The sequence below is a fragment of the Opisthocomus hoazin genome, chromosome 27, assembly GCF_030867145.1.
Source record: "Opisthocomus hoazin isolate bOpiHoa1 chromosome 27, bOpiHoa1.hap1, whole genome shotgun sequence".
NCBI classification, from domain to species: domain Eukaryota; kingdom Metazoa; phylum Chordata; class Aves; order Opisthocomiformes; family Opisthocomidae; genus Opisthocomus; species Opisthocomus hoazin.
The window spans coordinates 930740-952224 of record NC_134440.1 but is presented as its reverse complement, the minus strand read 5'-3'; the positions used below and the strand labels follow the sequence as shown (position 1 = coordinate 952224).

General features: G+C 57.2%; 1 protein-coding gene across 1 annotated transcript in view; it reads left to right on the top strand.

Moving 5' to 3' along the window:
- Positions 1-21485, top strand: part of STK11 (serine/threonine kinase 11) — a 45554-nt gene that overhangs the window by 23143 nt on the left and 926 nt on the right. Inside the window, exons 7-9 of the mRNA XM_075444233.1 lie at positions 3437-3494; positions 12318-12511; positions 20159-20387. Of these exons, the coding sequence (XP_075300348.1) occupies positions 3437-3494; positions 12318-12511; positions 20159-20367 (461 nt within the window). The 3' untranslated portion in view covers positions 20368-20387. The remainder of the gene's footprint in view (positions 1-3436; positions 3495-12317; positions 12512-20158; positions 20388-21485) is intronic.

The window sequence follows — 21485 nt, the reverse complement described above, 5'->3', positions numbered from 1 at the left end:
TGTCCAGGCGGGTCTTGAATATCTCCAGAGAAGGAGACTCCACAACCTCCCTGGGCAGCCTGGGCCAGGGCTCCGTCACCCTCAGAGGGAAGAAGTTCTTCCTCGGGTTCAGACGGAACTTCCTGTGCCCCAGTTTGTGCCCGTTGCCCCTTGTCCTGTCACTGGGCACCACTGAAAAGAGCTTGGCCCCATCCTCCTGACACCCACCCTTCAGATATTTGTAGGCATTTATAAGGTCCCCTCTCAGCCTTCTCTTCTCCAGGCTGAACAATACAGCTCTCTGCACCACAGCTATTTGTAACTGGTGCTGTTAGGCCTCTTTTAATAATTTACCTCAGCACTTTATCCTCTGCTTGTACCGGTTCCATCTGGTGGGGGCCTTAAATCTGTTCGCCCTGTCATTCCTTCAGCAGTATGTGGATTGCTGCGCGGGTATTTTTTTCCCTTGGTCAAAGTGAGCAGCTTATAAGGGTGCTCCAGCTCCTCTTCCGCAGCACCCTCGTGAAATCGGTCCCAAATGGAAAGCGCGAGAGCCTTGAGACCGTCCCACTGTACTTCAGATTTCTGTCAAGAGGTTCCAGTTGTATCTGCTTGGATGTGTAGAAGTTTATCCTGAACTTGAGAACAACCTGGGTTCCAGAAACAGCTGGAAGTGGGGTCTTTGAATAGATAAATTGGAGGGGTGGGGTGGTGTCCTGACTTGCCTGTTTCTGATTATGTTAATAAGAGAACCGAGCTGGTACTTGCCTTGGTGTCCCCTGGACTTTGTACGAGATCTCTTTGCAGTCCTATTTCTTTTTTTTTTTTTTAAAAAAAAAAAAGCCAATGCATTTGGGCAGCTCAGCTGTGAAACACTGTCTAATAATCTTTTTAATAGGTTATTTAATTAGGTGTGGGATTTTTATCTCTGAACCACCTTCCCATCTTGTTTTCCAATTGTTATTTCTTTTCTTGTAAGGTGAGGAGAAATTCCATGCGAATGTGAGAAAGCTCCCTTACTGCAGGTGTGGCTGAGCACTGGAGGGGCTGCACAGCGGGGCTGGGCAGTTTCCATCCTCAGACACTCGAAACCCAGCTGGACACAGCCCTGGGCAGGCTGACCCTGCCTGGAGCAGGAGGTGATCTCCTGAGGTCCCTACCAAGCTCGGCTCTGCTGGGATTCCGAGAAGGCGGCAGGGACTGCTCTGGGCACCTGCTGGAGTGCGGAAGAAAGGAGGAACGCGCCTTGCGAGGACCGTTGTTGTGGAGAAAGGCCCTGATAAAGGCTGTGTTCAGTGTTAACTGGATACTTTTTTTATTTTAACTGCAAGGGAGTTTGTTCCGTAGTACTCGCAGAAAAAAGGAGGGCTTTCTCCAGGATCCATTCACTAGCAGTGTCTGAGGGGAGGGGACAACTTGGAATTAGCCCTGCAAGAGCTAAATGTCATATTGCAAGTGTTGCAGCCCTTTGCAGGACAGCAAGATTGAGAACCAAATCCCTTCTGTGCTGAAGATGCTTCAACCAGATCTTCCCTTCTCTCACCCTTACTGTGAGGCCATCTCCAGACACGCTTTCCGTGGTTTCCTCAGTAGCAGGCCAGCAGCTGAGCCGTTCCGCTGTTGGCACTGTCGCTGGCGTTAATCACCTCCTGCCACGTACGGTTTTAAAGGTCTGTAGCTGCAGCCTGGGCTGCTGGTTGCTTGTCTGTGGGGACAGATGCCCAGGAGAAGGACCTGCTTTTGAGGCTTAGAGCTCTTGAGCAGGGAGCTGGAGCTGTAGCTCTCAGCCAAGTAGCTCTAACGTAGCCGTGTGGTGCGTTTCATGGTCTCGGCAAGGGAAGCAGGAATTTCCAGTGTGCTCTGTCTGAAGAGCTGTGAAGGCGTTGGTGCCCTGAGTTTGGGAGGCCAGATGCTTATGGTGCACTCGACCCTCTCTAGCCTGGAGAGGTCTTCCCGTGTTTCTTTAGCCTACTTCGTAGTGGTATAATGTGGATCAGTAGTGGCCCTGTCTGCCTTAAAGCTGTGAGTGCTGTCAGCAGCACTGATAGATCTCTACGAATTGCTATGGCAAACTGTGTTTTGGGTTCTGGGGGGCAAATAACTTCAGTCCTTCCACGCTGGGCCTTTCCTTTGCCCATATGCATTACTGGTTGTAATGTGGTGCAAACTGACCTGACAAGGAAGGTGTTCTGCACCAGCCTTTGTTATCTCCTGTGCTGTTGGTGATTTCTCTCTGCCATTACCTTTGTTCAACAGTGCTGCAGAAGCTCATCTGCAAGGCCCTTACAGCTTCTCACTTGAACTACAAAGTCTCTTCCCAGCCCTCCCTTTCTGAGCGTCCATCCCACGACAGCTCCCATCCCTGTCTTTTCACTGTGTCCTTGAGCTGGTCTCCCCAGCGCTCTGCACTGTTTTCTCTGTGTCCTGTCTTTCTGAACTCCTGTTTGATGGTCTGTTCTGCTTCCTAGCCTTTCTTTTCTTCTGGTTGCTGGAGGTGGGGTCCTCCTGTTCTCTCACCTCTTTCCAAAACCTTACTCTTCGTGCTACCTCTGCAAGACTCAACAGTGCTAGTGCTTCAAGAGCAACACGGGGGTATCTTCCACTGAAAGCAAAACTCCTTGTAACGTACAGCGGTGAGACTCTGATGTTCATTAGATGAATATATTCTTGGAACCTTCATTGGAGAGTATCTTGGATGCTGCCGCGTGAGACTCGTCTGGTCCCATTGGTTGGGTTCTGAAGAATATGGCAAAACTTGCTACTTCCCTTCTGCTGAATTGTGAAGCTTTTGAAAGGCAGTGGAGTGGAGTGGGCATCTCGGAGTCTGTTTAAGGAATCCACCTCCCTCTCTCTTAGAGCTACTTCTCCTCTCCCCACCCCAGTTATCTTAGCAGATGATGCCAGAAATCAAACTCCTGGCTAGGGCAAAAGGATGGACAGTAGGATTTTTTTTTTTTGTCAGTTCTCTCTGGAATAGAATTTCGCTAGACTAGAGTTCCTGGGATGCTGAGCAGCTGGGTATATGCTGTGCCTAAGGCTTTGGCTCTTCCACAGAGAAAGTTCAATAGCATTATCTGTGAAATGCAAAGTCGTGCTGTTCTTTGCCTGGAGACATGCTTGAGAGACATGCTGGGACATATGATCCGGGGCTGTACAAGCCTCTGTCCCCACAGTGTGAAGGAGGAAAAGGCAATATCCACTTTTCAGGTGGGGAGGCTGAGGAGCAGACTTGATCAGGTAGCCAGCAATGGATTTGGGATTTTGTGCTGAGCTTCCTGTGACCGATGCAGCGGATTCTTCCTGGAGGTAAAGGCTCCCCAGGCTGCCCGGAGGACTGGACACACCAGTCACTGCTGGGGCGGGAGGTGGGGGGGAAGGGTAGAGCTTTGTGCTTCCTGCCTTCGACTTGGCTGAGAGCATCTGTGATCACACCTGGACTTTTTTTCCTTCTTTTCAGGGATGCTTGAATACGACCCAGCCAAGAGATTTTCAATACAGCAGATAAGGCAGCACAAGTGAGTGTTCAGCTTCTTCCTATTAGTCATTCTCTTTCTGCTTCTTATGCTAATGTACCTGTGCTATTGCTCTCAACTCATTTTTCCTTTTGACAGCAGACACATGGAAGTCGCTAGATATCCTTCCTCCAGCTCTGCTGGAGCTCTGGCAACCTCTACTTGGCTTTTTTCCCTCCTATTAGAGCATCCGGTTAAAGCATTTGAATTGCTAACCGGCAAATAATGAATATGTTGAAAATACATTTCTGCTGTGACTGGTTCTTGGTAACTAAGGGTTCTGGATAATTTTTTTCAGGGGTCAGCTAGGACTAATGGAGCAGAAGACCAGGGGTTCTTTAAAGCTGGGTTATTGAACTAGGACTGCTTAGTAACGTGTGTTAGTTCTGGTTTTCTGGACAGCCTGGTGACAGAAGCATCCCTTGGTATTTGCTCCATATGGAATCAGTATGTGGAGAAGTGTTCCAGGACAATAGGTTTTTTTTTTTTCTTTCTCTTTAATGTCCTACTCCTCCTTCCTCCATATCCTCCCCCTTTATCCTTGCCATTGTCTGAGGGGGGGGGAAGGCCCCGTTATCTCTGAGGAGTGGTTTTTTTTAAAGGATCTGTTTGAACATGCTGCCTCTGAGCAGAGATTTCCTGGGCGGATAAAAGTACAAGAACAAAAAGCATCGCAAGGCATCCTCGCGGAGGCTGCATTAGCTTATCTCCTATTTGACTAGGAAGTGCTTCTGAGGACACGCAGAGCTGCCTGCTGGACCGCAGCTGCTCGCCAGCGGCCCTGCCTGCAAGCTTGCCCAGAAAGCTTTGGGGAACCTGGTGAAAACAAGGCTCTGATTCTGGAAGGTGATGAGCCTGCTCCGTGCTGCCTGCAGGCAGGAAGAGCACTCTTTTCTTGTTGTCTCCAAAAAAAAATAAAGGCAGTGGTAGCCATGTGCTGTCCGATGATGATCCCTGGCCGATGTTACGGCATGGGAGGCATCTGCAGGAGCCGCAGAACAAAACCTGACAGGCTTGAACTGCACCGGCGTTCTGCAGAGGAGCAAGGACGACCTACCCCTGACGAAGATCAAAGAGGCTGGGGGTAGGTCTTGTGCAGCTGCCTGGTTCATTAATTAAGCAGTCAGGCTGCCTCTTTTAACAGTAGCCAAGCACTGTGCATTGGCTGTTTCACCGGGTCTGGGAGATGATGGGAGCAGGCATTTGCTTTTCAGGACTGCCTTTCCCCACGCAGGTGCCTCCCAATAACAGGGAGCCGTAAAAGAGACTGCTTGGGGCTGGCCTCTGCAATGCCACGTGGCATCGAAGGCACCGTGTAGAGCTGGTCTTGGAAACAAGCGCTCCTGCTGTCGCCGACTGTCCTCCCATCGCTGCGGAGCGCGGTAGGCTTCTGTGCTTCCCAGTGCAGTGGTTCCCCTGTTGGTTACAGCCCGTGGCAGGGTGGTGGTCAGCTTGCCACACAGGCAGACCCATGCTTTGTCAGCACGCACTGTAAAGAAGCATGGCAGGAATGAAGTCTACAGAGTATATAGGAGGTGTTGGGAAAAGCACAGGAAGGAATTTCTTTCCTGTCGAGGCAGTGGGTCCAAGGGCGGCAGTGAACTGCCCCTGAGCTCGGGCAGCGTGGTCGGTTCTCGTGCATCACTATCTGCTGGGAATTTGAGCGAGTTCTCCAGCTCTGTGTACTTGATGTGATACTTCTCCCCTGTGGCAGCGAGTTCTTTGCGTCAGCTTTGCCCAGCTGGAAGCAAGGAGGTTTCTGTAGAGACCCTGCCTGTAGTTAGGAAGCAGGAGAAACTAGAGCACGCTTCTGGCACGGAGGGCAGCGGCAGATCTCCCGTCCGCCGTGGGCACAGCCTGCCCTCCAGTTGGGCACGGCCGCTGGCGGTGGGGCTTTCATCTCACCCACTGAGAGGGGCTGAAGAAAGACTCTACCTGCAAACACAGGAGCATTTCCAGGGCTTAGTCTCTTATTAGTTTGCTGTGAGCTTAGCCAGTGCTTCTTAACAGGCTTTTCTCCCCCGTTAGTAATTGCCTCCTTCCTCCTGCTGTGGCATCCGAATAATTACATCAAGCACAGCAGAGCTTGCAGCCTTGGGCTTTGGACGTGTCTGTCCATCTCCTTTTTGTGGAGCAGCATTGTGCTAAAGAATCCAGCGTTTGGTTCTCTTGGCTTTGCTTTAAATAGAAGAGAAGCTTAGCCCTTCTGCTTAACCTGGCCCTGATTTTTTTTTTATTTTTAAATTGAACAAAGCAATCGGAAGGACAGCAGGTAGCCATTCAGATATTGTTGGAGGGTTTTTGGAAAGCATTTTAGTAAGAAAAGCCTTGATTTCTAGAATCGTTAGATTTCTAGTGCATGGGGGAGTAATAGTCATTAATGATTTTGGGTTTCTCTACACTCCTCCCACAAAAGCACGTGTTACGGCACAGGAACTAGACTACAGAAACGTCAGGCGACTTACTCAGGCTGCCCTGCTGAGATGGATACTGGCTCAAACCAGAATTACCCGGTGCTTTTCCGTGCTGCTGGAAGTCTCCTTTTATGTCTTTGAGCTGAAGCCACTGGTGACTCGCTCATGGGGACAGTCGAGGTTATCGAAGGGCCCTGGCAGGCAGCAGGGTCAGCCCCCACCTCCTGGGCAGCGTGGTTTGCGTTGCAGCCAAACGCTGCCTGAGCAGGCTCCTGTCGGCTCGGCGGGGAGGGGCTGTGCTCCCCTGTCCGGTGGGGAAGGGGGGTCCCCCGGGAAGCGTCTCGGAGCAGGGGTCCTGCGGCCGTGGGGCCGGGCGCTCAGGATCCGTGCAGCGCTGTGCTGCACGCGTGCTGGATAAACAGCTCCCGCTTCACCTTCCGTGAGGGGATGCTTCCTGGAGTGGGGTCAAGGATGAAAGGCTTAATCAGCGGGTCAGGGAAACGCTGAGGAAGAGCTGAGCATCGCTCCGTGAAGCAGCAGAGCTGCAGGAGGCAGAGGAGGCAGCCAGGCCCGTGTGTATTGCCCAGTGACAGCAGTTCTGTCGTTCCTCCCTTTATTCCTGCCAGCTCCTCCGAGCGCTGCCCCCCTGCAGTGGCAGCCCTGTCTGAAGAACGTGGTAGAAGAGGCGGCTGAGGTTTATACCTGCCAGCTGCCTTCCTCCTCTCCTCGTTTCTGGAGCGAAACTCTTGCATCAAACTCACGTTTCTGCACTTTTGTTTTAATTCAGCAGGACAAAGCTGAATTCTCCTTTTTGCTTTCAGAGGCTTTTCAAACCTAGTCAAGCTGTGCAGTGCAGACCTACGAGTTGTAAATTGAAATGAATTAAAGCGCTCGCAGCCTGTCGTCGAGGAGTTTATGAACTGCCAGAAGCTGACCCCTCAATAACAGCGAAAGAGCCTTGAAACCTGCTCTTCCCAGCAGGATCTGGGTAGGATGGTGTTCAGTGGAAAACTGACACTTTTAGTTCACCTCTGTGAATATTTGGTGCTCTTGGGGTGGGGGTGCGGGGCAGTGAAGACAAGCTGCCAAGAGCCAGGGAGTTAGCAGCCTGCTTCGATGGATTACTCGCTGTCTCCTCTCTACCCCATGCTTTTGCTGAAGGGCTTAATGCTCGTACACTGCATTTTGTAACTAATTCACTGACCCTGCTGCAGCACTTAAAGTGATGAAGTGGATGCAGAATTCTACCTCTGTCCCTTGTTTCCAAGGCAACCATCTTGCCTTCCTTCTCCAGAAGTGTCACACTTAATTTGTTCAGTCATAGATACGGTTGCAAGAGTTTATAGCAGGAAAGGGAAGGCCCTTCCATTAGTGGAGGTGCAAGCTAACCTGCCGGGCCAGTGTCTCCCCCTGACCTGGAGGCTGCCGCACCGCCTGCCTGGGCGCCTTTCCTCACCCCAGCGTCCTCCCTGAGAGGGTAGGAGGGTGGCTGTCGGGTGCTCTGCCGTGCCGAACCCCGGCTGCTGAAGCCCTTGGGAATCTCTGTGTGTTGCCACTGTAGATTCCTTTGCAGGTGCTGAGTGTGCTCCTTGACTTCTGTGCCTGAATTTGAGGGAGCGAGAGGGGTTTCCCTTTAGCTCTGCAGTGTGAGTACTCGTGGGCTGTTCCCACCCCTTGTCCGTGGTGTCGTGCAGCCATCTCCCCTTGGTGGGACACACACTGAAGCTCTCCTCCTTTCCGAGGCACCTGGGTCTGCCTGCCTTCCCCGTGGCAGGCACATGGAAGGAAGCTTTGGTGCTTCTGCCCACGTTCTGCGAGGCGGTTTCATAACGCAGCGCTGTGGTGTGTTGGAGGAGTGCGAGTCTCCATCTGTGCACAGAACACCCCTCCTCGCAGGAGTCTGCGCCGCCACCCTTGGCCCCGGCGTCAGCTGGGGAAAACTGCTGCTCTCTTGCTCGTTTCTAGTTTGTTTCTTTTTATGAACCTGGCTTCAGAACTTGGCCATCTCTTGACGTTGTAGGGGTTGGAGCAGTGATTGCAGGGAGGCCGCTATCGATTTATTGCTGGTGTGTGTTGCCTTTCCCCAGGGCATACTGTTGTGTGCCTCCCCGTTCGTCTGCGAGAGGACTGAATGAAACTGGAATGCCCTTTGTGGGTGTGCGTGGTGACGGTGATCTTCTGGTCAGCCTGAAGCCCCGACATGGTGTCACGGGAGGTGGCGAATGGTTCACAGCCAGTCCTCGCTGGCAGGGTGGTGAGCTGCAGCTTGGCAGCTGGTTGCAGAGAAAATTGTCTATAACACAAAAGAAGCAAGCTGCAACGTTTGTGACCTAGAATGGGAAGTGAATGAGCTGTAAGTGTTTGGAAGCTGCAGCTGTGCTTACTGATTCTTATTTTAACCTTGCTTGTACCAGAACTTGAAAAGAGCAGAGTGCTGACTTCTGATGTAAAATTTGAGCTTGGAAGCTGCAAACCAGACAGGCTCATTAAGCATTGGTCGACCCAGATTCCTTTATTCATTCAGTCCTTGACCCTTGCTGTCTTATCTCCCTGTAGATTACAGCAACCCAACCCGTCTGGACACCACTTCTTAACTGGCAGCTAATACTTGTGCCGCTGCTGTCCGGAGCTTGTGCTTCGTGGGCATTCTCAGCAAGGTTGCAAAGTAGCAAGAAATAATCCCCTTACAGCTGCTCCCTTCCCTCCCTTCCAAAGGGCTGGGAGCGGCAGAGAAGTGTTTCACAGAGCAGAGAGGAATCTGCCCCTTCAGGGGGTGTTGTGGACACGGGGCGCTTTCGAGGTCCGCAGAAGCTTCTCCTTTGCCGTAGTGTTAAAGCGGCAGTCTGAGCACCAGGTAAACGGCTGTGTGTGTGCCAGGGTGGCTGCCTCAAAAACGTCGGTGCAACTGGGAACAACTGGTGAAACAGGGCGCTCTGTCCGCAGTACTCCGGTGCAGCCTGTGTTTTAGGGTCAGTGGGGGAGGCAGGGCAGGGAGGGATTTTCTCATCTGCATCGCGGGCTGAGGGGAGGCAGAGTTGCGCTGTGGGAGAGCAGCTGCTGCTTGGCTTAGTCAGTGGCCAGTAGCTTCCTGAGCCAGACTTGGGCATTTGCCGGGGCCAGTGGTCCTTGGCTGAAGAGCAGGTCTTCACTAAGAACGTGTAGCACCAGCGCAGAAAGCAGAAGCTCTGTCCCTGCTGGAAAATTGCTTGCCAGGAAATACTCTGCTGCTCCATACAGAATTGCTTGAGGCTTCTTCCAAGAGGGCTTTGATTTTCTTAGAACTTCAATGAATTTCTCTTCTCGCTCTGTATCCTCATTACCATATATGCATATGCAAGTATTTGAAATCACCTCCCAGAGGATGGAGTCATTATGACTAGAGTACAGTGATTCAGGTTTCTGCTGTTAATAAAAACCTATTTTTACTCTCCTGGTAAGTAGGACAGAAGGAAAGAAAGAGGCAGAGCTGAAATACAGCAAAACAAAAACACTAGTTGCTGTAGGCTTCTAGGCTTTCTCCCTTTAAAATACTCCTTCTAATGGCAGTCATTGTGAGCTCACTTGCCCTGTGTATTCCATTCTCCGTAGGTCTCTGGTGTTTAGTTTGGATCCCGCTAGCTCCAGTGCCCCCAGCAGAAATAGCTGGTGGCTGTGCTGGGTCTCTTCGTCCTGTGCTGGATGGTCCTGCCAGGCTGGGTCATCCTGGGCTGAGCGTGCTTCTTGGCAGCCCCTTCCTTGATGAAAGCAGTCTCCCCAGGAAAGGAAATCGAGCGATCAGCCTAGGACTGCTGTGTGCCGTGCACATCTCCAAGGGAGCCGTCAGCAGGGTTTGCTGAAACTGTTGAGCAGAATCCAGTTCTGCCGGCCCTGCTCACGTCCTGCTAGTGCAGCAGCTGGGATGGCCTTTTCCTGAGCTCCTGGGATGCTGCTTCGTGACCCAGCAGTCGTACTTGACAAATTAGATCTACATTCAGTTCTCTGTTGCTTCCCTAAAATGTGCTGCTTTCACCGTGGCTTCCAGCACGGTGGTGGTGTGACCGTGGGCGAGATGCCGGTGGACCGGCACCAGGGTGTCTCGAGCGGGCCAGCCTCGCCGCTGTCTGGGGTGGTGGCCGCCCGCTCAGACTGTCAGCACGGGGGGACGGAGCATGAGTTCTTGCGTGACGCTGACGTGCTCTGTGATTCAGCAGAAGACATTTCCCTTTAAAACGCCGGGCTGTGGGGACGGCTTCACTCCTGACTGCCAACAGCAAGATGCTGTCTTCCTCGCAGAGCAGTAGACTGACTTCAAAACTCAATCTCTACAGAGAAAACAGTTTAAAGATGCTAATTGTGAAGCAAGGTTTCTGGATTAGGGTTCCCTCCTCCTTTGAATCTTAGCTGATTTGTCCCAGTAGCTACATTTTCATCTGTTTATCTCCTAACCCCTTGCGTTTGCTGGATAGTTTTGTTAGAATGCTGCTTTTTTTTAGGCCTGCTGTCAAAGCAATGTAAGACTAGAACAAAATTATAATGACAATTCTTCTGTGCAGGAGGTGCATCCAAGCCTTACTTCCTAAAATGATTTTGGAACAGGAGTGATAAAAACCAGATGGCTCAGGTTTATAAGAGCTCTCTGGTGACTGGCATCAGGCCCTCCTCGGTGTTGCTAGCCAGAAGCGAGCTGGGGAGGGGGAGGCTCTCGTGTCATGTCAGGCTCGTCTAGGGCAGCAGTTGTCGGGCTGAGAAGCGAATAGGCCGTGAGGGGGTGGTTTTAGACCTTGCTCTGCTCTGGAGGTGTGTGTTCAGAGAGACCTTCAGCTGCTTCCTGAAGCAGCACCCTTTTGTAGCCTAAAGGAAACTTGGAAAGCCAGGAGAAAAGCTCAGGCTTTCTAGGCTGCCTCCTGCTGCGAAAGACCGGAGCGTCCCTTTGTGTGGGTGAGTGGCATCTCCGTAACACTTAGCAAGGTGAGCACAAAGGGTGCAGAGCGTCCTGTGAGGCTTGGCTTTCCTCTGTGCAGAGACCAGGAGCAGCAGGTCCCCGTAGCTGCCATCCAGCCCGCAGCGCAGGAACAGGGCGGCTGGTATCGGTGCCAGTGCAAAGCTGCTCAGGAAAGCAGGCTGCGGTTCAGGAGGTGGTCCTGCACGGGGGAGGTTTTGATGCCTTCTGACCCACCCTTCGTGTAGAATGAGGCAGGAAGCAGCCTGGTGAGGTGCCTCTCCAGGACAGCCTCCCTGGCAGCGGGGCCGGCCAGCTGCTCGGCACGACGCCTTCCGCGGGGAGGGAGCGACGGGACGGCCGTCGCCCGACCGCTGCGGCTGCTGCCACGGGCAGCCGGCTCTCCCTGCCGCGAGCTGTGTTGCAGGGCAGCGCGGAGTGGCAGGAGGTGCGTGGGCTGGCACGGCGTGTTAGAAGGACCTGGGTCTGGAGCAGCTTCTGTTCCCACCCGCGTTCCGGAGAGGGTCGCTGCGGGTGTGGGGGCCCCAGCAGTGCTTCTGGGAAGCTTTCAGTGCCCACGTGCAGCGCTGATGGATGTCCCAGAGACAGTCTGGTGTTGGAACCCTGCGATGAAAGTACCATAAAAATGTAGAAGGCTGCCCCTACAGCTTCTGAGGTGCTGGTGTGATGCAGGCCTCTTGGATTCCTGATCTGGCTCAGAACAGCTTTCAGAGCTGAGATCCTTTACTGGGCAGATGGTAGCACTATGGCTACTGGTTTTAGTGGTAACAGAAGTCCCCTGAGATAGAGGTGGAATAAAAAGATAAAGCACAAGATTTTTACTGGGGACTTGCTGCAAACTGCTTATTAAAGGAACTCGCAAGTAAGTACCACTCTCCTTTGCCTTACGTTCTGCAAACTTTCTTTGTCATCTTTTGCTGGATTCGCCTCAGCTTTAGGACAGCAGTTCCTCCTGCTCTGCTTGCTTTGGCAGTGCGACTCAGGAGCTCTTGCAGCTCTAACAACATGTTTTGATTTATAGGTAAGTAGTTTGGGCTTGAGGTGGTGGTGGAGAAAGTGTTGCTGCGCTCCGTTGCCAGGCCCTGAGCTGCCCTGCTGTAGATGGCCACGCTCCCGTGTGTCTCGCAGCGGACGTCGACACGCTGGCGGCTGGGCAGACCTGTTAGTTTGTCCTTGGCTGACAAAGCACCCAGGGGATGAAGCAGCTCGTGGAGTGGTGTGTGCGGCTGCTGATGTCCCGGCAGAGTTGTCAGCAGGACAGACTTGCCTTTCTTGACACTTGCCTCTCCTGGTTACTGCACTTTAAAAAACCTCCAGTGGCCTAAAACTGGCTAGGAAGTTTTCCACAAACAAACTGCACGTACCTTTGGGTACTGGAGAGGAATGGGACCATCTCATAATGTCAAGGACTTCTCCGTGCCTTGTGAAACGTGAAGCTGTACTGATGAAACTCTGCTCTTGGACTCTTTGCAGCTGGTTTCGTAAGAAACATGCTCAGGCAGAGGCTCTGGTGCCCATACCTCCCAGCCCAGAAACAAAGGACAGGTGGAGAAGTATGACGGCGGTGCCTTATCTGGAAGATCTGCATCGCTACAACGAGGAAGAAGATGATGACTTGTATGACATTGAAGATGATATCATCTACACTCAGGACTTCACAGTACCAGGTAGGAGAGAATGATGCTGGGATGGGTAGGGCAGAAGTGGCTGCTTTTTTTTTTTTTTTTTTTTTTTTTTTGTCTATTTAAAGCTTTTTAGGAAAGGCCTCAAGGTCTGAATAATCCTTTCAACAGTGGAGGAGACTATTGATTATCAAGTGGTGTGAGTGACGCACAGTGAGCGAGCCCTGATGCTCCGGATGCCTTGGTCCTTTATTTGATCAACCCGGGTGCCCCTTCCCGCGTGCCACCCGTGTGCCAGTTTCCTTCCTCCGTCCGGTAACAGCTTGCTCCTGCTGGACTCCGTCATTGAGCACATTTAATTCTTTTGGCCAGTTTTGCTAGGCTGAGTTGTTTTGGAGCAGAGCCCTAAAATGACTCAGTGTTCAGAGTAGGTGGCACATCTGGGGAAGAAGGGTGCTTGTAGCTGAGGGGAGAAGGGCCCTGAGACTTTTTTCTGCTCCGGTCTTGGTAACTGTCTGGTCACAGCATTGTTTCGTTCTTTATTAGGGGCTTCCTGTTGTTTGAAGGTAAGCTGACCAGTAAGTGCAGGGGCCTGTGTGGGTTTCACCACGCAGCTCTCACAAAGCGGTGGTAATCAAGGAGCTTTGCTCCTTCGGCCTCGCTGTACCTGTGAGCCTGGTCGCTGGTGAGCAGGAGGCCGAAGGCCAGGTCTGTGCTGAGGCTCGAGATGAGGACTGCTCAGCGTTGCAGTGGGACTGTGTGATCGAGGCAGCCGTCTCTGTCCTGCTGCCTGTGTTCTCACTGCCTACATCAACCCAACAGAAGTTTCTAGATCAATAGCTCCAGCCTCATCTGGTGGTTTCAGAGGGAAGGTTTCAAGCACTGTTTGTAGGGATGCTGATTTATTTCACCGCAGTGTGATGAGAGGTACCTGTGACTGACCTTTCCTGGTGGTAAGGAAAGCCCTAGTTTCTGTAGCTCAACGCTGACCAAACAGCTTTAGTTTTTCCGTAATGGTGGGCTGGTGGGCTTCCGTGGAGCTGAGCAAAAGCAAGGTCTGGTTTTACCAAATCTTGCACCCAAAGACCTTGTTTTTCTCTTGGTTTCCTGGTTAGGTGGAAATTGCTTTTCTGAAGCGCTGTAATGGAAGAACCAAGTGTCAGGCCTTGAATTGTCGTAAGCCTCGAGTTGTACCCAATGCTCAAAATTTCTTTGGGCAGCAACCTGAACCAGGATGGGCTTCCCGGGCTGCGCCTTCCCCGGGGAGAAGGGGCGAGGCTGCTCGGAGCCCAGCCCGCCAAGGCGTGCGGTGGGACGGCCCTGGGGAGCGGTCCCCGTGGGGCGGCTGTGGGTGCCCGGCCAGGCGGGGACGTCGGTGGGTCGGAGCTGGGGGCTGCCAAGGTGGGGGGAGTCTCTGTGAAGTGGAGCAGATCTGTTTCCAAGTGCTGATTCACGGGTGGCAGTCGGGTAATTTATAACCGTTTCTAATAGAACTGGTGTCCCAGTGCCAGCTGGGTGACCTGCAGAGCTCTGTCCTGTGCTCCCTTCTTACATCCTGAAGACTTTTGTGCTAGAACCTGGCCAGGGCCAGGCCTTTCCTCACAGCTCAGTGGAGGCTCCTAAAAAGGAGGGATCCTCTTCAAGATGCGATGATAGGCTCGCTGAAGCACACACTTGATTGCTAGGGCCTTTCTAAGTACTGGAGCAGGAGAGAAGAGGACTTGCCGGATGCTTTCCCTGTTGCCAGAGGTTAGCCATTTTCCTCTGCAAGAGCTCTCGCTGGCAGCAGCCCGTGCTGAGCCCCCGAGACTTCATTCTGCACAAGCACTGGGGCTGGAAGCACCAGCACGCCTGGGTCCTGAGCGCAGTGATGAGGCTGCCAGGCTGGAAAATCCGTCACCAGCATCATTTGGTTCTCTTTCTAATTTTACATTTTCCTTTCTGAACTGGTCTCGAGAGGCAGCGGGAAGGTGTGGTTGGTCTGCGTCTGCCCGTAGCCTCCCGCGGAGGGCCAGCCTCCCAGGCTGGTCACCTCCCAGAGCAGCTCTGTGGCTCTTCGTGCCTGCCGGCCTCGCAGCCAGCCCGAGAGCCCGCGGCACAGCCTGTCGCTGCCTTTTTGGTGCCAGGCTAGAGAAGAAGTGTGTGCGTGTCTCTAACGGTGCTGTGTTGCTTCCCTGTGCGTTCCCAGCTGCAGAGCAGGAAGCTGAGGCAGGGCTTAGAGGACAGAGCGGAGCACTGAGCGGTGGTGACGAGCTGTTCGGAGAGGAAGCCGTGCTCCCATCGGCCGCGGGCGCAGAAGAGGAGCGTGAAGGTTAGCCTAGGCCCAAAGCCACTGCCCTCTTGGGCCTCCCCTGGCCTGAGCTAGGGCAGTGGCTGGAGAGAGCGGGATCATCTCCTTGCTTCCCCCAGGCTGCAGCAGGACCCTGCCTGTCTCCAGGACAGTTGTGTTATTTCAAAAGCAGATAACTTTGTTCTGCAAGGGAATCATTTGTTGGTTTTTGACTTTGTGTTTTTAAGCAAAGGGTAGCTGCAGGGGTGCAGCACGCTGCAGAGGAAGGTGGTGGGTTACTGGGCTTGGGAAACGCAGCCCGTTCCTGCAGGCCTGCCCTGCGAGTGGTTTGCTACAGAAGACCCGTTCCTGGCTGTTCTCACTCTGGTTAAAATGTTTTGGTTCTTTTCAACCTCTCCAGTGGAGTTCAGCCTGCGTCCCCGTCTGGTTTCTGCACTTCAGCATGATTAAAAAGCGGCAGCTTAGGCAGCCTTGCGGCGTTGGAGTGGCTGTGTGTCCAGCCGGGACAGAGCTGTCTGCCCTGGGTGCTGCTGAGGGTCCCTGGCTGGGGCACTCAGCTGGGCATCGCACCTCCTCCTCTGCCTCTGGCAAAACACCGCGCTCGGCCTTCCTCCGAGGAAGAGCAGCAGAGCGAGAGCCTCTTCGCGATCAGCCGAGGGCTGGTGCCAGGCCCTCAGCAGCGAGCGTGCGAAGCGTGGTGCCAGCTCGTGCACACCTTGATGTCCACTCCCAGGCCTGCTGCTGCCGTGGGTGGCTGCGGCTGCGTCCCACGGGCGCCGTGGTGGCCCCGTGCGTGACAGAGCCCGGGCTGAGCCGGCGCGGGCGCTTCCCCGGCCGGCGCGGGGGGCCGTGCCCCGCACACAGGCAGGGCATCTCCGCAGCAGCGATGCGGCTGCTGCGCGCGCTGCAGACAGCAGCGCTCAGACCCAGGGAAGAGCTCTCGCTGCGGAAGACGACAGGCAAGTTACTGGGAGATTTTTTTTAAGTTCTTGTGTGTAACTTGTGCTGCTTCAGAGGGGTTGGAGACCCGGAGGTTAATTGTGGCCCCGTGGAGCAGCGCTTCCCGTGTTAGCCAGGGGGGTGGGCTGGGTGTGGGTTTGGTTTAGCTGGTGAATGGTGACAGGTTTCAACCTTTCAGTTATTTCAAGAGTTATTGCTTAATTGCTTAGGTAGACACTGAAATAAAGCGTTGTTTCCAGCCGGTGTGACTGTCCTCTTCCCAGCACCTGGGTGTTACGCTTTCGTAGCGTTGGTGACCGCGCTGGATGTGTCCCCGAAGGGTGGATTCTGTGGGGGTATCAAACACCGCAGTCCAGCTGTGCGCCAGAGCTCGGGAAGTCCCCAGGGAGCCACGTGGAGCAGCAGGAGGGGTCCCTGTGCTGGCTGTTCCCGTGCTGCTCCCGGGCAGCCGTCGAGTCGGGCAGGGCCCTGCCTTAGGTAGGTCGTGGAGTCTGAACACGTGTGGCTCTTCACCACCCTTGACTTGGGAACGTATTTGAGCATGGAACAAATCCTTCTGCCTCAAACTTACCACCTCTGGCTTGGCTTGCCCTGGAGAGGACAGGAAGCGTAGTCCTGTGTGCCCCCAAACCTGGCAGGAAAAGATCCAGTCTGGACTTCAGCACTGGACAGCTGGGAGCTGGTCCCCTGCGATGGGTCCTTCTCTCGACGTCACCCTGCAACTTCTGGTCAGGCTGTGACGGGGGTCAGGCTGTTCGCAGGGCTTGTAGAGTCCTTGAAAATCAGGCTGTTCACGAAAGAACGGGCTAGAGGGGCTGTGGGGGTGCGGTGGCCCGTGTACAGGTTCAGTGTTTGTGACGGGCAGCAGTCCCCTGGCCGAAGCGCGGCGCTGGTGATGAGCCCGTGGGGGAATGGGGCGCGGAGGGAGCCCGGCGTGGGGGTCGCGTGGCGTTGGCCGAGGCGGGGGGCAGCTTGCACAGAGGAGGAGGGGGGATGTTGTTCTACACGAGTCTTCCTGCAGGGTCTGTTGGCACTTGCCGAGCTCCATGCGAGCGTTGCGTTTCTAACAGTGACGCCATACGAAAATAAAAAATAAACCCCCCCCTTGTAAGTGACTGATCAATGCAGTTGTGGTTCCGCGGGGCAGCGGGAGCGGCAGTGACTCATCGGTGGGAGTGGGTGTGCAGGGTGGGAGGGGGGAAGAGGGAACCTCATTAATCTTGCCTTCTTCAGAGGAAGAAGGGGCTTGGAGAACGTGCTTTTCTTTTCAAAGGGTTATTTAAAGATTTACGCAGCTCTGTGGAGAGCCTGAACTGTTCCGTGGCCCTGGTTCGATCGGCGTTAGGCATCGCCTCGGCGCGAGGGGCTGCGCAGGGCGTAGCTGTGGCACCGAGCGGTGACAGCATCCGCGCCAGGAGCGGCTGCCGCCTTGTCTGGGGAGCGCAGCGCCCGCGAGAGATGGACGCGAGCATCTTGCTGTTGTGCTGCGTTTCAAAGGCTGTGCTCTGCTTTTCACTCCCCTGCCATTAACCCCTTCCTCCCCTGCAGCCCAGTCCTGCTCCAAGGGACTTGGTGCTGGGGCTCTTCGTGTCGCTCCCTTAGCGCTCAGTCTGAGGCTGGAAAATGGAGCCGGGGCTGGAGTCCCCTCTGCGTGGTGCCTGGGGCTTGAAGGTGCGTTTGCAGCTGCAGAGCCGGGCCGCGTGCTCGTGGCTGACAACCACAGCAATTCAAAAGCTCTTCACGGTTTTATTTTGAAACCGTTTCTGTGCCTGAATGAGCTGGGTGAAGCCATTAAGAAATGTGAGAGGGGGCAAGGACGAACACGCACCTTCTCAGTGCCTCTCCCAGCCCTCCTGTTATTTTCTTCTCGGCGCTGCTCAGCCGCTGAGGGGAAGGTAGGGGAAGGTAGGCTGTAGCGGTTCGAACAGACACAGCACTGGGTCACCGGCTTCCGCGTGGGCAGACAGTTGCCAAGACTTCATCCCGTGTTGAATTTTTATTTTCATTAATTTGAACGTCAGCAACTGTCATTGGTGAAGGAGGTAAAATTAGCTTGCAGCTCGCCCGCCCTCCTCGGTACCCATAATAGACTCCTGGGGCTCTGCTTTTGGAGCCGGGTGGGAGGGGGCGGAGGGAAGAGTCACACAAAAGACAAATGAACTGTTTGGATATTTTTTTTTTTTTTTTTTTCTCCCCTCCCCAGTCAGAAATGGTGACTGACTTGGCCTGGGTTCAGCCGCGGGAGGGGAGGGAGAAGCCTTCGCTCGGCTCTGGGCAGGGTTATCTGAGGCTCTGCAGGCTGGGGTTGGGGTGCTGGGGGGAGAGGAGGAACCCCGAGCTGCGGGTGGGGGGCACGGCCGGGCTGCGCTGATCGGGGGCTGCAGCCTGACCCCCGGCGAGGTGCTCTGCCCCGAGTCCCAGGGAGACCCCCAGCCCGGGGGGCTCTGGGGCTGGCCTCTCCCGTCTGCGGGGGTCCCTCCGTGCAGGTCACCCCTCCAAGGGGCTCGGGAGCTGGCAGCTCCAGGAGCGCCCAGCCGCGTGCTGGGCCTCCCCCCCGCGCCGGGGCTTGCGGGAGGTGTTGGAGGCAGCGGCAGACTCCGAGGTGCCCCCATCCCGGGCGAGGAGCTGGCTCGGTGTGTCCCGGGGGGTGGGAGGCTGGGCAGCCCCCCCAGCAGGGCAGGGGCTGCCCCGGCCCCCCCGCTCCCAAGCTCTTCCTGGGGCAAGGAGGCAGCCGTCGGGTGAGCAGCAGCGATCTGGGAGCTGCGCCCGGGCTTGGGGGAGCCCTGGGGCAGGGGGGCCGGGGCAGCTCCCTGAATCACGGCGCCTGGACCCCCCCCTTTCCCTGTACCGGGGGGATCCCGCTGGGACGGTGCTCCCCAGCCCTGGGCCAGCCAGGAGTCCCGCGGGAGGAGCCGCCTGCTTGGAGCTACGGATCGATTCCCGGGGTCCTTCCTCGTGGTGATCCCCCCGGAGCCCCCCTCACAGCTCCGCCGGCCCTTAGCGGGGAAGACCCCTCCCCAGCGAGTGCCCTGGCTCCTGGCCGGCCCTGCCAGCGCTCGGGCTGCTGCTGGGCATCACCCAGCTGCTGGGCATCGCCCGGCTGCAGCCTGCGCTCTGCTCCCCATCGCGGCGCTGGGGGGGCTTCCCGCAGCCGGGGGCTCTGCTGGGGCTGGGGGCTCTGCCGGCTCCGGGCTCCGGCCGCCTGTGCTGCTTCGGGTCCCGCTGAGCATCCAGCGAGGCCGAGCCCTCTGCCCAGCTCCGGGGGGAGGAAGGTGGGTGCTGAGGGTGACGGTGTCTGAGCAGGGTGACCACGTTCGTTTCCCCAGTGCCTCTCTCCCCAGGGAGGACGGGCCGGGTTCCCGGGACGAGGACGGGAGCAGAGCCCGCAGCAACCCCGGGGAGGGATGGGGGGAGCGCAGGGCTCCGGGCTGGGTCCCCACTGATCTCCCACCGCCCCCATCCTGCCCGCGTGCCCCCCTCCCCGAGCTCGGCGGCGGTGGGGTGATCGCTGGCGCACGTACAGAGATGACGTGCCATTCGGCCTTGGCGGAGAAAGGATTGAGCATCCTTTAAAGAAAATTATCCATAATCGTCTTGCAGCCTTCGCTTCCACTCAGAGCTCTGAGTCATAACTGAAGGGCCCTGGAGCGTGACGTTCCTGCTGGAAGGAAATTGCCTCGGCTGGATCCGGCGGGGGGAGCCGGGGACCCCCCGGACCCTCTCGCAGCATCTGCCCGGGCGCGCTGGGCTGTGTCGGCGGCCGTGTCCCCTCCTGCGCCGGGACCCTCCGTCGCGCCCCGGGTGGGTGGGTGGGTGTGAGCCGGGCCCGGGCACGTGGAGCAGGGCAGAGGGGCTCGGCAGGAGCCGTTCCCCCTCCGTGTGTCCCCTTTAAGGGACAGGGCACACCCCAGGGACCCCCGGCCCCTGCTGCTGCGGGGAAGCGCCTTCGCCATGCACACGCCTGGGGACCCTGGGTGCCCGGGGCTGGGCTCGCACCCTCCTCCAGAGAAGGCATCGGGAGGAGGAGGAGGAGTGCCTTCCTCCACTGCTGCTTCCTGCTCCCTGGCCAGGAGCGGGGCGGCTGCCTGGGCTGCGGGGGGGCACGGTGGCTGCCCGGCCGGCTCGGGGAGCGGGGCCACGGCGGTCGGGGGGTCTGCCCGGCCAGGGCCCTGCTCGCTGCCTCGCGTTCTCTCTGCTCCGGCGTGCTGGGACCCCCGGCTGCTCTGTGCCGGGGAGACGGGGGGAAGCCCGTCCCTGGCGGGAGCGGGAGGGGGGTCCGGTCTGGGGCTCCCCGGCTCATCACCCCGCGGGCTGCATCTCCCGCGCTCCTCGAAGGCGCAGAAACGGGCCGGTGTCCCTGGGAGCAGCCAGCGGCCCGCGCCAGGGGAAGCGTCCGCTCTTCCTCGGCCCTTCCTCCTCCTCACGCTCCCCTTGCCTTGCAGGACAGGTGCCTGAGGAGGAGCCCGGGCGCAACGGGCAGAGCCGCGGCCCGGCGCTGCCCAAGGCCGTCTGCATGAACGGGACCGAGAGCGGGCAGCTGGGCGCCAGGGCCAGGGGGGAGCGGCGGGCGAGCGCCTCGTCCAACCCCTCCCGCAAGGCCTGCTCGGCCAGCAGCAAGATCCGCAAGCTCTCCACCTGCAAGCAGCAGTGAGGAGCCCCCCGCCCGCACAGGTACCGCAGCCCCCCCACCCCCTCCCCCAGGTACCGCAGCCCCCCCCTGCACGGGTACTGCAGCCCCCCCCCACAGGTACCGCAGCCCCCCCACCCCCTCCCCCAGGTACCGCAGCCCCCCACCCGCACAGGTACCGCAGCCCCCCCCACCCCCTCCCCCAGGTACCGCAGCCCCCCCACCCCCCCCTCCAGGTACCGCAGCCCCCCACCTGCACGGGTACCGCAGCCCCCCCACACGGGTACCGCAGCCCCCCACCCCCTCCCCCCAGGTACCGCAGCCCCCCCCGCATGGGTACCGCAGCCCCCCACACACGGGTACCGCAGCCCCCCTGCACGGGTACCGCAGCCCCCCACCTGCATGGGTACCGCAGCCCCCCCCCAAGGTACCGCAGCCCCCTGCCCGCACAGGTACCGCAGCCCCCCGCCCACACAGGTACTGCAGCCCCCCACCCGCACAGGTACTGACAGCCCGGTCGCTGCCGGGGGGGCATCGGAGCCTGCCCCCGCCCCGGGCAGCGGGGGGGAGCTGGGAAGGGCGTTCTGCAGTCCTGGGTGGGCGGAGGGGAGTGGGCTCAGCATCCCTCTGCGCCTGGCCCTGGCCCCCAGAGCCCCCTCTGTGATGGTTGGGGGGTGCGGAGCCCGGTGGGGACCCCCCCAGTGCTCCCTGCTGCCTGTTGGGACAGCCCCCCCCCGGCACCGCAGCCCCCTGCTTGCTCCCCTGCCCTGCTCCCAGCTGGGGGGGCCTGCACCGGGGGGCTGAGCACCGGGGGGGCTCCCAGCGCTGTCCCCCACCCCGGGATGTGGCCATGTCACCCATGGCCGGACCACCACCGTGCCCGAGCCCCTTCCTCTCCGGGGGGAAGCTCGGTGCCCCCCCTGCTTCCCCCCCATTCAGCAGTGAGCCAGCAGTGACTCACGCTCGCTGCTCGGCCGCCCCCGGCCTCGGCTCGTCCCCGCGCCGGGGGGGCTCGCGCTGCGCTGCCGGCCTGGAGCACCCCCAGCTTCTGGGGCGAAGGAGGCCGGGAATGACAGCGCCTTCCTCCCCCCGCAGCCGCCGGCCCCGCTCGGTGCCAGCTCCCATCTGGGAGCCACGGCGGG